Source organism: Gymnoscopelus microlampas (genome assembly GCF_963454915.1).
Source record: "Gymnoscopelus microlampas genome assembly, chromosome: 10".
NCBI lineage: Eukaryota > Metazoa > Chordata > Actinopteri > Myctophiformes > Myctophidae > Gymnoscopelus > Gymnoscopelus microlampas.
Window position 1 is genome coordinate 16172306 of NC_139947.1, and position 14862 is coordinate 16187167.

Consider the following 14862-nt stretch of genomic DNA (forward strand, 5'->3'; position numbering starts at 1 on the left):
ATGAGTATTCTGTTGTTGTGGGTTTGTGATTACAAGTAACAAGCCAGAAGGTAGTAAGTATACCATTCAAAATAAAAATAAACTAAACTGAACTGAGGGAAGGCAAGGGTGTATACAGGGAGTCAGACTTCCACCAAATGAATAAGTGAATGAATGAATGAATCTGCTCAAGTAGCATATCCAGGGATGAGAAGATAATACCGTGCTGATATATTTGGATAAATATAATGAAATGTCGCCAGGTTGAAAGTGGTAAACAGCTTCTGAACAGGAGTGGTTTGAAAGTGTTCAAAGTGTTAGTTCATTTGTTCTTTTGGACAACCAGATAATGCCCGCCTTCTAACAGTTGGGTGAGTGTACAATTCAATGTAAACCACTAGATGGCACTGTGTGTGCAAAAGAAACAGTCCCACACTTGATGGATAAAAGTTATGATGGACTGCTGACCATGACTGCTACTGCTGCTCACCATCAAGAAAACCATGCATCACAATTTGGGTAATATTGGGTTTTAGACATCCACCACAAATGAGCAAATACAAGTTGTAGGAGAGTCCATCCATAGACATACTGCTGTGCAGCATAGACTCTAGGTCTCCAGCACTGATGCTGTGCCACATGGAACTACTACTACTAATAATAATGACTCTATTTACAGAGCATTTATCAAAACACGGTTACAAAGTGCTTTATAATATAAATGAAATGATAACAGCAAAAGAATGAATGAATAAATAAACAAATGAGAAATGATGTAATATAATAAAGAAACAAAAACCCTCAAGGACATGTAGAAGTGCAGGGTCTCAGGCTTATCTCTGGCAATAGCCGCGGGGGCCGGCTATTTGAATCATCTCACAGACCTCCTGCAGCTGTCTGCTCTGTCATGCATCCGATCTCATATTTAACCTTCTCCCCCCTGCCGAGGACACCTTCTCAGATGTCCTCCTCAAAGCACAGAGCTGTGTCACTGTTGATCCAGTTAGCCAGAACCACATCCCATTCCATCCATCCATCCCTCCATCCAGACACAGCTGAGTCTCTGTCCGCCGTCCCACCCCTTGTCCCAGCGGACTCACAGGAATCCAAAGCTCTTACTCATCTGTCTGAAGACGTCTCATTGGCCGGTATTAAGTCTGCATGTTCTATGGAATCATTACCCAGCAACATCCCAGGAATCTGGCAAGCTAGTCTGAAAATAGAGCAAGTCGACGCCTCACAGTCTAGTTATCTGCGCCAGGCCGGAAGGCCGGGACGCAGAGATTGTGTTTTTGCTCCCGTTTGTGTGTGTGTGTCTGTGTGTCTCTGTGTGTAGCAAATCTCAGAAACCACTGGGCTGATCAGCGTAAAACTTTTCATGCACACTCCCAGTAGGCCAAAAAACACGAGCGTGCACCTCCAAAAGCACTTTTACTTCCGCCCATAGTGGGCGCCACGAATGCGAAAGGTTGCACCGTATGTTGTTAAATGCTATTTCTCCCGCAGCTTCCTCGGGTCCTGATGGCTGCAACCCAAGACTTACATAGCCCTGACTAAGCAACCCATCCTGGCAGAGATATGCGCTCAGAAGAGCGCCCTTTTCTAGTTCGGTCTGTATTGGGGGCGACGGCAGCTCAGTCCCTATGGACTTGGTTTGGGAACTGGAGGGCTAAGTCCAGCAAAGACCATCATTCAGAGAGTGGACTGCTAGCAGGAGAGGTGCCAGTTCACCTCTTGGGCACTGCTGAGGTGCCCTTGAGTAAGGCACCAAACACCTAAAACTGCCTCTGGGTGCCACTTTGCAGCTCATGACTCAACGATCTCTCTGTGTTTGCATGTCTATAGGTCTGTGTTTCAAGCCTACATGTCATGTGTTTAAAAATAGAATGAAGACCGAATTTCCCTACGAGGATTTAAAAATATAATTATTACAATGCATAGGCTAGAGACCGACACAATCACACGTTTGAAAGTTAGCTTAGTTGAGCAACTTAGTTTGAAAATATCCTGTTTTCATTCAATAGTTTCCAAAGCATTTGTGAAAGAACACAAGAATATTGAATGAGGGAGCCTAACAATTCAAACCATGGAATAGCACCAGGAATAGGACAAAAGCTCTTGGCACTTCCTGTTGTAGCGACCCTATCCTATAGCTTGGATTGTTATGTCCGTTTGTGGTGTACTGTATTTGTCAATCACATGAAAACCTAAAGCGACTTCCTCTTTCTGAGAAACTGTGTAACTGAGAGGGGAAACACATCAGCGAGGCTGTTTGTTCACTGTACTGTGGAATCAGTACAGTGAAGAAGTACTTTTACTTAAGTAAAAGTAGCAATACCACAATGTAGAAAATGCACTACTATAAGTAAAAGCACTTGAGTAAAAGTACAAAAGTATTGGCATCCAGATCTACAAGCTCACACAACGCGTTGTGGGCATGTAGATCTGCTATTTTCGAATAGCAAAAGTGTATTTGCCTCTGAGATGCAGTGGAGTAGAAGAAATTACTTAATCAAGTTAAGTACCTCAAAATTGTACTTAACTGAGATTTTAGCGTTGGCTATAAAAGAAATAGCAGATATACAAGCTCACTGCGACCTTGTACATCTGCTACTTTTTCAAAGTGTTCGAATAATTTTGAATAATTAAAAAAAATGTAACATAAGTTTTCTCTTCTGGAGGTCCCTGGCACAAAAACCTTTTCAGATGGGGGTCCGCGGCCAAATATATATCAATTTGAACTACTGATTTAGAAGGCATTAGTAGAATGCCTCAGGTCTTAATGGGTTAAGTACAGTACTTGAGTAAATGTACTTAGTTACAGTAACTTTCCACCACTGGGTGGGAATCCCAACCCAGCAGACCTGCTGTTGCCTGCGGTGGCTTTGTCGCCTGGAGGGTGACTCTGTCATGTTCAACCCCTGGTGACACTAGGCTACAAGCAGTCCTCCACGTGACACATAATGACACGAAGATGGATTCTGTTGTTCCGAGTCTATCTCAGTTCACTGAGCCTGACACACCAACAACGGGCAGATAAATCACAGCTGTCGCACGAGATGCATGCAGTACTTGTCCTTGGGCGACCAAAGTGACACCAAAACCAGCTCTGTTCGTCTGGGAGTTATATTCTGTGAGCGGAAGAGAGCTGTCTCTGTATGCACGACACCGCTGAGAAGAATAATCATTCTCATTCTGTGGGCCTCCTCACTCATTCTCAGGTTTCATAGAAATCCAATTAAATTTAATCAGACAGGATATGACATGATCCACAACCAAAGGCTCTAAAGCAAAATAAATTGCCTATAAACTTTGCTCTAGAAATCCATCAGCATAACTCACGACGATACCCCCCGCCCCCCCCACCCTCCAGGTTATGATATAACCACTTAAAAGGTAGGCAAGTGATCATTTTTGGTGAAAACAAAACGTTTTTTTGTTAAATGGTTAAAACACTACATTCTGAAAGTAGTCATTGCTATGGAGTGTTTGTTCAGTAACAGGGGTTTCCCTGTCGCTACAGCTCTTTAATAAACGGAAAGTACAGTTTCAGGTGGGTTGCACATTTTCAGCCAATCAGGAGAGAGAACCATTTATCAGCTTAAATGCTAAGTTCCAATTTTGTCTGCTCATTTCTTTGTGTCATCACTTCCAATTTCACTTGTTCAATATATATTCTGTGTGGGTTCTCTCTCCTGATTGGATAAAATTGCTATCCCGGCCTGAAAATAAATGTGAGACAGGGAGACTCTGTCTCTGTCACTGAACAAACACTCTATAGCAATGAGTACTATCAGAATGTAGAGCTTTTTAACACTTATTTTAACACAAGAAAATCACTTACCCTACCATTAAGCCGCTGTTTTATAATTTGGCTCACAATGCATCACATCACCACACGTTGTGAGCTTGTAGATCTACTATTTTCACTATTTTGGGGGTCAACCCAAATTGAAAATCTTTGCCTATAATGAGTAATGGCATGCCCAAAATAGGGACACCAATTCAATGAATCAGCCTGTTAATCAATCTGTCAATCAAACAAGCGAGCTAACAATCAATAAAGAAACTCTCCTTTTTCCTGTTAAACATCACAGATCACTCCAGAGAGAGAGACATTCCATGACTGAAACTAAACAAGGCAGGGCAGCTTGTGATAACATGCAGATTACTACAGTGAGCGATGACAAACTCTCAGTATTATCAGCCAAACAGAGGGCCTTTTCTGTGAATCAATGATGGATGGATGGACAGACGGACGGACAGAGACGGATGGACGGAAGGAAGTCGCCTGTAAGCAATTAGCAGCCTGTGTCAAAGCAATTGTTCGGTATAAGTCATATTTAGCCCAACAGATGTCAAATTGTGGTTCCGATATTATTCTCGATTTTGGAGAGTCATAGACCACCGATTAGGCCCATATATTGTTTAAAAAAAAGGAAAAGAAATGTAGTAAATAAATAAACATACCTAGACTGAACTGTATTTTATTTAAACACATATGCCCTATTCAAGAGTTTTTTCCAACAATAGCACATCTACAAGCTTCAAAAGGTTGAAATCGGAACACATCGGCTTCATACAATACCAATGTCGTCAAAAAGTCAAAATAATAGCCGATATATTGGCCAAACCGATATATTAGTCAGGCTCTAGTATCAATGCATGTATACAGTATGAGTAATGTTTAACCCTCACAGTCTAAGAGGACTAGTTGTTCTCATTGGCGACAGAATATATCAAAGAAAAACAAACTCTTTGACACCAGACTGACACTGAGCTGAATTATTACAGCTCATATACCATCACAGCACGTGATTTATTTCATTACTCCTCTCCACAGTGAGCTGGGTATCTTTAAACAACATCATCTGGTTTCTATGGAAATAGGCTATAGAAAGGTATGAATCCTAATTTATACTCTGTGGCACAACAGCGTCGCTTCCCGACAGGCACTGATTTACAAGATTGTAATGAGTTGATGTCGGCAAGCGACAGATTTGTGCGGTGGTCAATACATTAGTGCTTTGGAAGGCTCAGGGCGGGCCTCAGTAACTCCTGGTCAACACACCATGTCGACATCTGGAACAGTGAACAATACGTTCACTGTACTTGCAGTAATCTGTGTTCACATTTGTGTAACACACCTGCGTAAAAAGAAAAAAAGTGACATACTGCCAATGTTCCAACTACAAAAATGTATAAGGAAGAAAAATGATGGATATTCATTGTCAGCTCCTACATGTATGAATAGAGCTTCCTTTTCACTGTACCTATATAGACAAGCAGGTGGCCAGAGAGGCTGTCTGGGAATCGGACGGTCGCCTAATAGTTAGGATAGGTTAAATGCAGAGGACAAATTTCACAAATGTGCAAATAAACATACCCCAAAAACAACTAAAAGGGGACTAAATTACTATTACTTTGAACTTGCACCTTAACTCAAATATTTTTAGAGGTACAATCCGTTTTATTTTATTTACTTTACATCCAGCGTGAATGTTATCGACACTCCTCAAGTAGGCTATATTGCTCCCAAAGCTGCATTTGACTCAAAAACATCCAGTGAATGACCAAACACTCTGTTTAAAGCCCTCGGCACCCAGAAATCCCAATGTAAACCTTGCTGGAGCTCAAGAGAGAGGCTGTGTAGAGCCGGTTACAGCCCTGGGATACATTGGGACTCACATTCTGAGCTAAACTTGTGGATAAGAGCCTATTGAGTCCAGAGGGAGAGACGTTTGAGATGAACATTCAGCAAAATGAAAGGTTTCTGAAGGCGTGTGTCTACAGTACGTGAATGCGTCAGCCTATTCGGTATTCTGTGAATAACGTTTATTCTGTAATCAACTCCCACACCAGCATGCGTTCTGCTATCAGCATCCGTTATTCACTCAGAGAGAATGTTTTTCAATAGAAGCTGGATACTATTAACCACCCTATTTATACTGCACTTCATTTGAAAATAGAAGATCTACAAGCTTGCATTGTAGATTTGTTTTTTTAGAGAAATTGTGAAATATTTGGACACATCTTGAAACATTTTGATGCCAGGCTTATATGCTCTGAACAAAAGGAAAGATTCTGCACACCGTCTTAATGCTCCCAACAAAATGTAATAGATGGAGCGGTTAAAAGAAAACAACAACGTTTCGGCCGATGTGGCCTTCGTCAGGTATATTGAGCTGAGTGAGGAGACAGGCATATAAAAAGACAAAAGAGGGCAGAATTCACAAATCACTGAGTGAAGGCACCTGGGGACAACACCCCAATTTGGAATTCACAGTCTATGACAGATCCATAGATAAGCCATTATTATTCCTACAGTATGTGGCCATCAGGAAAGAGGATGTATTATGTATACAAAACATTTTGTATACATAATAAGTGTCCATACCCTATACAAAATACCTGTCCACAATGTATGGAAACAAAGCTCCCTGAGCTATACAGTCAACACAGTCAGATGTATACAAAAGTAAAAAATGCAATAAAGCAATATTAAAAGACAAGACTGGTATATATGTTACAGGAAAGGCTTCCTTTTGTTCATGGCTTATTTAGTCGGATCCAGCACCCGTGTTTAGATGTGCGTGCACCACCTAACCGCTTTAGGCTTATAAGGTCCACACACCAGGAACTCTGTGACCACTCATACGGGACGTGGATATTACACGTCATTCTTTTGTCTCCGCCAGGCCAAAGGTGTGGCCGGAGACTATGTTTTCGCCCCTAAGTTTCCACCTGACATTATTAACGCCATTTAGCCATTTAGCAGTTTTTGCTACTACTCCTACTGATTTTGTAGCCTGGGCAGCATATCTTTTCGGGTCTATGATCCGGTCGGGAGCGGAAGTAACCCTACGTCACCAAGCGCGTCATCCGTGTCATCGGGTGGCCGGATGGGCAGATCCGGAAAGACGTCACCCCAAAATAAGTCTGTCCTAATAAAATCCTTGATGCGGTGTAATTTAGCTTATTTTTTAAATATAAATGTGAGTGTACTTTCCGGAGACTATTTAGCGTCTGTATTATCCCACGGGGAAATTCTATTCCATTGAAATAGGGATTGGGGAACCAAAACAAAGCGGCACCGCAAAACCGGATGGGCAAAATCAGGAAAGAGAATTCTTTTCTCTTTTTTTTTTTTCAGTAGGCGTGGCCTAGACCGGATCACACGGGACTTTAATAACGCATACCAGGCTTTCCTCCGAGGTGGAAACACTGGTAACACGAGGTTACCGATTTTGTCCAAAACTCTCACAAACCTTTACACATTATCTCTGGGCTCATGTAATCAAAATGTATACGTTTTCAGATCCCATTTCAAGTCGCTATGACTGCCGTCCAAAGTTTGCGAGCCCTGGGTAGGCAATCCGACCTGGCGGAGACCTGTGCTCCGAGGACCACACTTTTCACCGCAAATAAAACCATCAGCCTACATGATCTATTTTCACATTTTCGGAGAAAGGCCTATAATGTGGTTAAAAATAGACTAGCGAGTGAAAGACAGCCCTGCTCAAGCCCTGAAACATCCAGATTGTTATCCAGGCTAATAATAAGAATACTAGTCAACAATACAGAGGGTCAACCCGCCCACCTCCAGACTGTTTACTGTATGTGAGCTGAATGGCACCATTGATACAGTGAATGACAGTAAAGATGAATGTTCTCTTTTATGCCACATGACAGTACAGTCGAGTACAGTCAGCATGAACACACACACACACACACACACAAACACACACACACACACACACACTCCGAAGAGAGTACAAATGGAACCAAACGGACCCGTAAAGGTCTGTTTGGTTCCATTTGTACACTCTTTTGGAGTAAAATGAACACTAAGAATTTACTGTGCACAATTGCACACACACAAACACCAGAGCTATGCAAACAGACACTTTTCACTGCTCTATCCACCTTATAAACATACACAGTACACACACACACACACACACACACACACACACACACACACACACACACACACACACACACACACACACACACACACACACACACACACACACACACACACACACACACACACACACACACACACACACACACACACACACACACACACACACACAGAGCAGCAGTTTGTGTACATGTCATGAGCACATCATACAACTTAACCCATTCAAACGTGTTAAATCTATAGGCTGTAATACCTTTCAATCCGGGACAACATCTGTGTCATTTTAGATGTTGCTATATAGCAACATTCTTTTTTATTTCATTTAATTTAAATAAAAATGTAAAGTTTTTCAGAAAACTGTTACAATTTAGAAGGCGTTTTCAGAATTGGCCTCAGGTCTAAATAGGCAAGTAAACTGGTCCTGCGCCTTACTGCTGTTTAAACTAATGTTAGCTACAACTTACAATGTCGGCGTCTAGCAACACATCCTTATCCAGAGAGACGTTGGCAAAGCGCAAGCTCGTTGTTTCTCACCTAAGCTTTTCACCACACAACAAGCTGTAAACATCATTCCTGACCCCACCATGTGTTAATCTTGGGTCAGTGTGTTAACAAGCATCACGTTACATCGTTAAAACAGCTCAGCACGACTGAAGCCACAGGCCGCACCTGTTCAGAGCAAAGACATCATCAGAGCTGTTCTGAGAGCACCGAGTTGTCAATAAAACGCAGCAGGTGTAAAGCCTTCTATCTTCAAGCTAACAATGTTAGTATGGACCCTCAGTTTTAACCACTTTAAAGCCTATACGTCATTGACCGGAATTCCCCAGGGGGCTATACTGTACTAGACACCCTCTTGTCTTCCCTCTACTAAATATCTTCGCTGAAAATAGCTGATCTAAAAGCTCACAATGTCTTGCGATGCCATAGCTCAGTGCGTAGAGAGGCCGTCTGGGAAGGTCCCTCGTTCACACCCCAGCCATGCACAGTCTATGTGTCAAAGTGTCCCTAAGCGAGACACATAACCACTAACTGCTCCCGGAGCGCTGTATTAATAGCGCTCACTGCTCCTAATAATTAGGATGGGTACATGCAGAGATCACAAATCACACACAGCATGTGCAAATATACAGTGACAGAAAATACCCAGGAGTGGGGACCAAATTAATTAATTCTGCAGATCAGCCAAATGTTCGGCAGAATAGAGGCGCCAGCGTTCAAGTGGATAATTCTGAGAAACGAGGATGCACGACAAGGAGAAGCTGAAGCAACTAAAACAACAGAGGTGTTTACACTCTGTCTTGAGTGTCCTTGCAAATGCCATTGTCATTGTGAACATGAATGACAATTAATGACACTCAGCGTGAAGGAGGCCTGATTGGATAGAACATGATGATGAGTCCTCTGGTTGCCCTACACCACGGTCAAACCCTGTGAGTATTAAAGTCATATCGTGTAACTTTTTCAATTAAACAAAAGTTACTTTCACTGGTATATTTTTCACAATAATCATTCCATATAAATATGTTTGACACCTTCTCTAAACGCTATTGAAAATTTATTTTTTCATGGATTTTAGCTTTCCAAAATGTCCTCTGCCGCTAGGACCCTGCAGCATTCCTTTTTCAGCATTCCTTCTCTGTAGACAAACCAGGCGGCAAGTTTCCGTCGCTGGATATGAAGCAGAAATCAGGAAAACGCTGCAGTGCTCATTAATGGCCTCTTTAGGAGGGTGTCGCTATTTCCCCTCCTGCTGTTTGCAGAAGACGATTCATGACATTAAACTCAATGGGTATTTATTTGACCAGGCTTAATGCTTGTTTTTATTACCAACATTGTCATAAATACTTCAGTCGCTAGTTTAGACCCATTTAGACCTGAGGCTGATTTTTAAAACACCTTCTAAATCCTGACCTAAGTTTTCAGAAAATCTTCTATTTTGTATTAAAAAAATCACACCCAGTGTGAAGTGGGCGGTGTGTGGTCATCACAACATGACTCACTTAAAAAATGCTATTCATAGGGCTGCACATGTGTCATGTGTTTCGCTAGCCATTCACAGTCCTGAATTTGCAAAGTCAGCCAATCACATTACAGCTAGTGGTGATGACACTAGCTGTAATGTGATTGGCTGACTTTGCAAAAGTATAGATTTGCATTGACTGTGGAAGGGTTAGGGGTGTAGACTGCGTTGTAGACTATTGGCCAATCACGGTGCAGGATTGGTCAGTGTCCAAAACTCACTTATAGGGGGCGGTTACACCGCCCCAAAAAAATAAATTATGTTGCTACATAAATAGCAACATCTAAAATGACAGATTCTTTCCTGGTTTTAAAGGTACAACAACGTATAGACTTTCCCGGTCTTAATGGGTTAAAGTCTATCAATTATCATTATATGCGTTTTTGTAAATTATGGTCCCATTAATATTAAAATGATAATAATAGTAGTGTAAGCTTCTACTGCTTCTACTGAGTGAAGAGCCACCCTCTCTGCCTTTCCACCCAATAGCATTAGTTAGTTTCCGGTTGCTTTTTGGGACCGGAAATTCCAAGATAGTGGATTTGAACTAGTGGCTTAAAAAAATCTGTCTATGAGAAAAACGCTGTAATGGCAATGGAGCCACAACAGACTACAAAAATGAATGTTACACAGTATGACTTTAAATGAACCCTTCTAGTGTACAAATTGACCTGTAACAGATTTTCTTCTTTTTCTTTTACACTTTCAGAGCTCATTTACCACTCAGCATTTTTCTGTGTAGGAAATGCACTTGAATGGTCTTGAATGGACCTTGCGGTTCTAATCACCAACAAAAAACTTTTGCCTTTGTCGGTGTCACGCGAAACAACGCCCACTGTAATATTCGATACATGTTATGGATTGCAGATTTAGGCCAACTATTAGTAAACTATATTAAAACAATCCTTATTCCTTTATCAGATTCTCTGTGGGCTACATAGTCCTTTATAGAACAATTCCAACAAGCCAAAGAACCATTGGTACTAGTAAACACCCTTAGAATGCACAGTGTTCTTTACATGAAGAAAACCCATTCTCCCATCAGCTGATCACAGTATGTGGAGCTGGCATGCTCCACATTCCAAACAATGGAGCTCTATCTCTACTATACTGTTATTGAACACTATCTCGCTCTTTCTCTCTCTCTCTCTCTCTCTCTCCATGCACACAAAAGGCAAAAGTGTTGAGAACTCATGTTTGTGCACAGCGCCTGAGCATCTTATACCCCGGAAGCCATGGAGAGAGAGTGACAGAGAGAGAGAGAGAGAGAGAGAGAGAAAGAGAGAGAGAGAGAGAGAGGCTCCAGACCCAGAAGACGCAGGCCGCTGCTCTGTTTATTTCATGATGATCTGCATTAACAATTTATAAAAGCAGATACACAGAGAGTCTAATGTAGAATACGACTGAACTGGCTGACTGCCATGCATCACAGCACATTGTACCACTTTCAACCATGTCATTATAGGTGGAAACTTGCTAAAGTATTATAAAATGTTCAAGATCTTTCCAAAATAATGGATCTACAAGCGCACCACGCTGTGAGCTTGCAAGTCGGCTGTTTTTGCACACATTTTTTAAGTGGTTAACATCACAGAGGTATACTGAATGCAACCTCTCACAATCCTCCCGGCACAGAGAACAGGATGCAGTACGTGTATTATTACAATCACAGAGAATGGTGCCATTGCCTAGGAACCTTTCCAGTGACAAACAGCAAACTAAAAACAGTATCTGTGTTGTTCGTTTTTTAAACTAAGTACAGTATCTGTGTTGTTCGTTCGTTGTTCACCCACATTAAAACAAAAACCTCATGCATACTGTAATAAGTCCTGTCCGTTCCATTAACATTTAGATGTTTCCCAACATGGCATCCGGGCCCCAGGCCTTGTCTGTTTGGAGGTAGCCAAAACATGTTGCACGAAATCATAACTTGCTTTTAAACCCATTTTCGACCTGGCATCCCTATTTTGAGCATACCATTATGTTTTTTTTTTAAAGCTGATGTACATGCTCACAATGCATCCCCATGTGACGTGTTGTATACTGTAACTTCTTGAAATATTTCTCGTACAAGAAGTATACAGTATAGAGCGTACGTGTATGTATGTCAGGTTTTGTCCAATATAAGAAGAGGGGGGGCTGCAAGAAAAGAAGGTTGGGAACCAGTGACTTATAGCACATGTTATTGAGAATGGGTGGAATAACTACAAGTCTGGAGAGATTTGATTTGAGTGGCTTCTCGCCCTGAAGTGAATGGAAACTAACAGCATGCAGGGAGGCGTCAGTGTGCTACTGATTTACTGATTACAACACTGAGTGGAACGGTCAGAGACTGACCTGTGGAAACGGAAACGCCACGAGAGGAGTAAATATACCAAGACTAGATGAAGAGGTGCCACTTTGGTTTATTTAAATAACAAACTCTAAAATCCAAAAAGTTTGCAGTTGTCTGTTTCAATAAGGCCCCGGCCCACAGCTTGATAAGGCAGACGGTTATTTGGGGAATTTCTTAAGGCCGCACACACACACACACACACACACACACACACACGTAGTTGACCAACCACATATTCAGGCATACTGCACATACTTTACATGCACATATTTGAACATACAGTACACACGCACCCAGACATACACTTGTACACAGAGACGCACATACACGTGTCTACAAAGAAGATGTAAACAACGCATACACATGTACACAGAGACACACATGCACGCTCAGGAAACACACACATGTACACAGAGACACACATGCCACAGGTGCACCTGCACGCTCAGGAAACACACACACACACACACACACACACACAGAGACAGTGAGTGATGGTAAACACGCCAGTGGAGCACCTGTTGACAAGTGGAAATTCTTGCCGAGTGCGTTTCTACGGCGGGGGTGTGAACTAAACCCAGACCTGGGCCACATGACAACACTGGGAACATACCTGTATATGACATGTCACCTACAGCACTGATTCTCAAATTCTTTCATGTCAAGGACCCCAAAATGATATGTATTTGGCCGCGGACCCCCATCTCAAAAATATTTAGCTTCAGGGACCCCCCAGAAGTTTTCACAACTTTAAAAAAATAGCCAAAGTAATAAAATACAAATATGGATAAAGGGGTTAAAATGATTGTGACGCTTTATTAACTCATTTCAAATTGTGAAAGAAGTCGAGAATCATTTTTATTACGTTGGTTGGTCCCTGGCATAAATTCTATTCATATGGGGGTCCACGGCCAAATACAGATCAATATGGGGGTCCTTCACAGGAAAATGTTTAAGAACCACTGATCTGTATGACATATCATATGGCCAGCATGTATACTGCTTATATCTCCCTCTAACCCTCAGGAAATGACCGATCCAAAGTATGTACACACTCGGTACAGTAATATTTACTGTACTGAGCTGGCATGACACCTTAATCAAATGATGAGTAAACAGACATGATTGCTGGTTGTCTGTCTGTGCATGTATGTGTGCTTATATGTGTGCATGTGCATGTTTCTGTGTCTGTGTGTACCTTTATTACTGTACCTGTGAGGGCCAAATGTCCCTACAAGTGTAGTAGAATTTGAGAAAGACATTCTTTTGTTTTAAGGTCAAAATGAATAAATAATAATAATAAAAAAGTATATATATAATAAATAGAGAGAGTATGATAGCAGAGAGAGAGAGAGAGAGAGGGGGGGAGAGAGAGAGAGAGAGAGAGAGAGCCTTGCTTACTCTCTTAACATTGCTTACAATTAGGGAAAGATTCAGGTTTGGGTTAGGTTTAGGCTGAGGAATAAGGCATTTGGAGGTTAGGTTTAGGGGTCTGATTTATATTTAGTTGTGCGCCGGTGTTGCGCACACAAAACTAACAGATGTACAAGCTCATAACATAAACAACATACACAAATAAGAACAGACACACAAACACATGCAGCATACTCTAGACACACATGCACACAAATACATGCATAATTACCCACAGACACAAACACATACAGAAACAGTATACTGTACAGTACATGGACACAAAAATACATGCAGACAGAAATACAGTCACATAAATACATACTGTACAGACACACAAATAGACACAAAAACAAATACGGTACATGTAAACACACAGACACAAATAAACACAGACAAAATACAGAGACCCCCCCGCCCCCCACCCACACACACACACACACACACACACAAACACACACACGCACACAAACACACACTCACGTGCACGTTAAAAGCATCTATAAATCATGTCATTCTCTTACCCCCCATAAGCTCCAAAAGTGAAACTCCTCTTTCTCTGAGGCATCCTGGTTCATGGAGAGCACAAGTCCACTGACGCTTGTGTGTGTTTGAATGCATGTAGGCCTATGCTGTCTGTCTGTCCGTGTGTGGCCGCGCGTGTGTGTGTGTGTGTGTGTGTGTGTGTGTGTGTGTGTGTGTGTGTGTGTGTGTGTGTGGGTGGGTGGGTGTGTGTTTGTGCGCCTGTCGGTCCACTGAGTTCCACTCCCATCTCCTCCCTCTTCACCACTAACACGCCTCCTCCACAAACAGGAGGAGGAATGAGAGGAAAGGGGGGGGGGGATTGTGTGTGTGTGTGTGTGTGTGTGTGTGTGTGTGTGTGTGTGTGTGTGTGTGTGTGTGTGTGTGTGTGTGTGTGTGTGTGTGTGTGTGTGTGTGTACAGTATGGGCCACATCCTCCCTCAGAGAGGCACAGAGTGGCAGTCTTTCAGCTCTTGACCTAAACATCAATGACATGTGCTGCATGTCCAAGGCTGTGCACGCCAACACAAACCTTATCGTCCTATCACCTTTATTTCAACTTGTATTTCATCACTGTCGGGTGGAAACCTTGTACTGTATGTCCAAAACCGTTGCTTTTCAGGAAATGCAAAAAATAATCTGTGTTCCAGTGGCTCCAATGCA

The 14862-nt window shown here is 42.0% G+C and overlaps 1 protein-coding gene across 4 annotated transcripts in view; it reads right to left on the bottom strand.

Moving 5' to 3' along the window:
* Positions 1 to 14322, bottom strand: part of rap1gapa (RAP1 GTPase activating protein a) — a 73033-nt gene extending 58711 nt beyond the window's left edge. For all 4 annotated transcript variants that reach the window (XM_084070308.1, XM_084070307.1, XM_084070306.1 and 1 more), the window contains exon 1: positions 14202 to 14322. In XM_084070308.1, coding sequence (XP_083926434.1) covers positions 14202 to 14245 — 44 coding nt within the window. In that variant the 5' untranslated portion in view covers positions 14246 to 14322. The remainder of the gene's footprint in view (positions 1 to 14201) is intronic.
* Between the last annotated feature and the right edge of the window lie 540 nt (positions 14323 to 14862).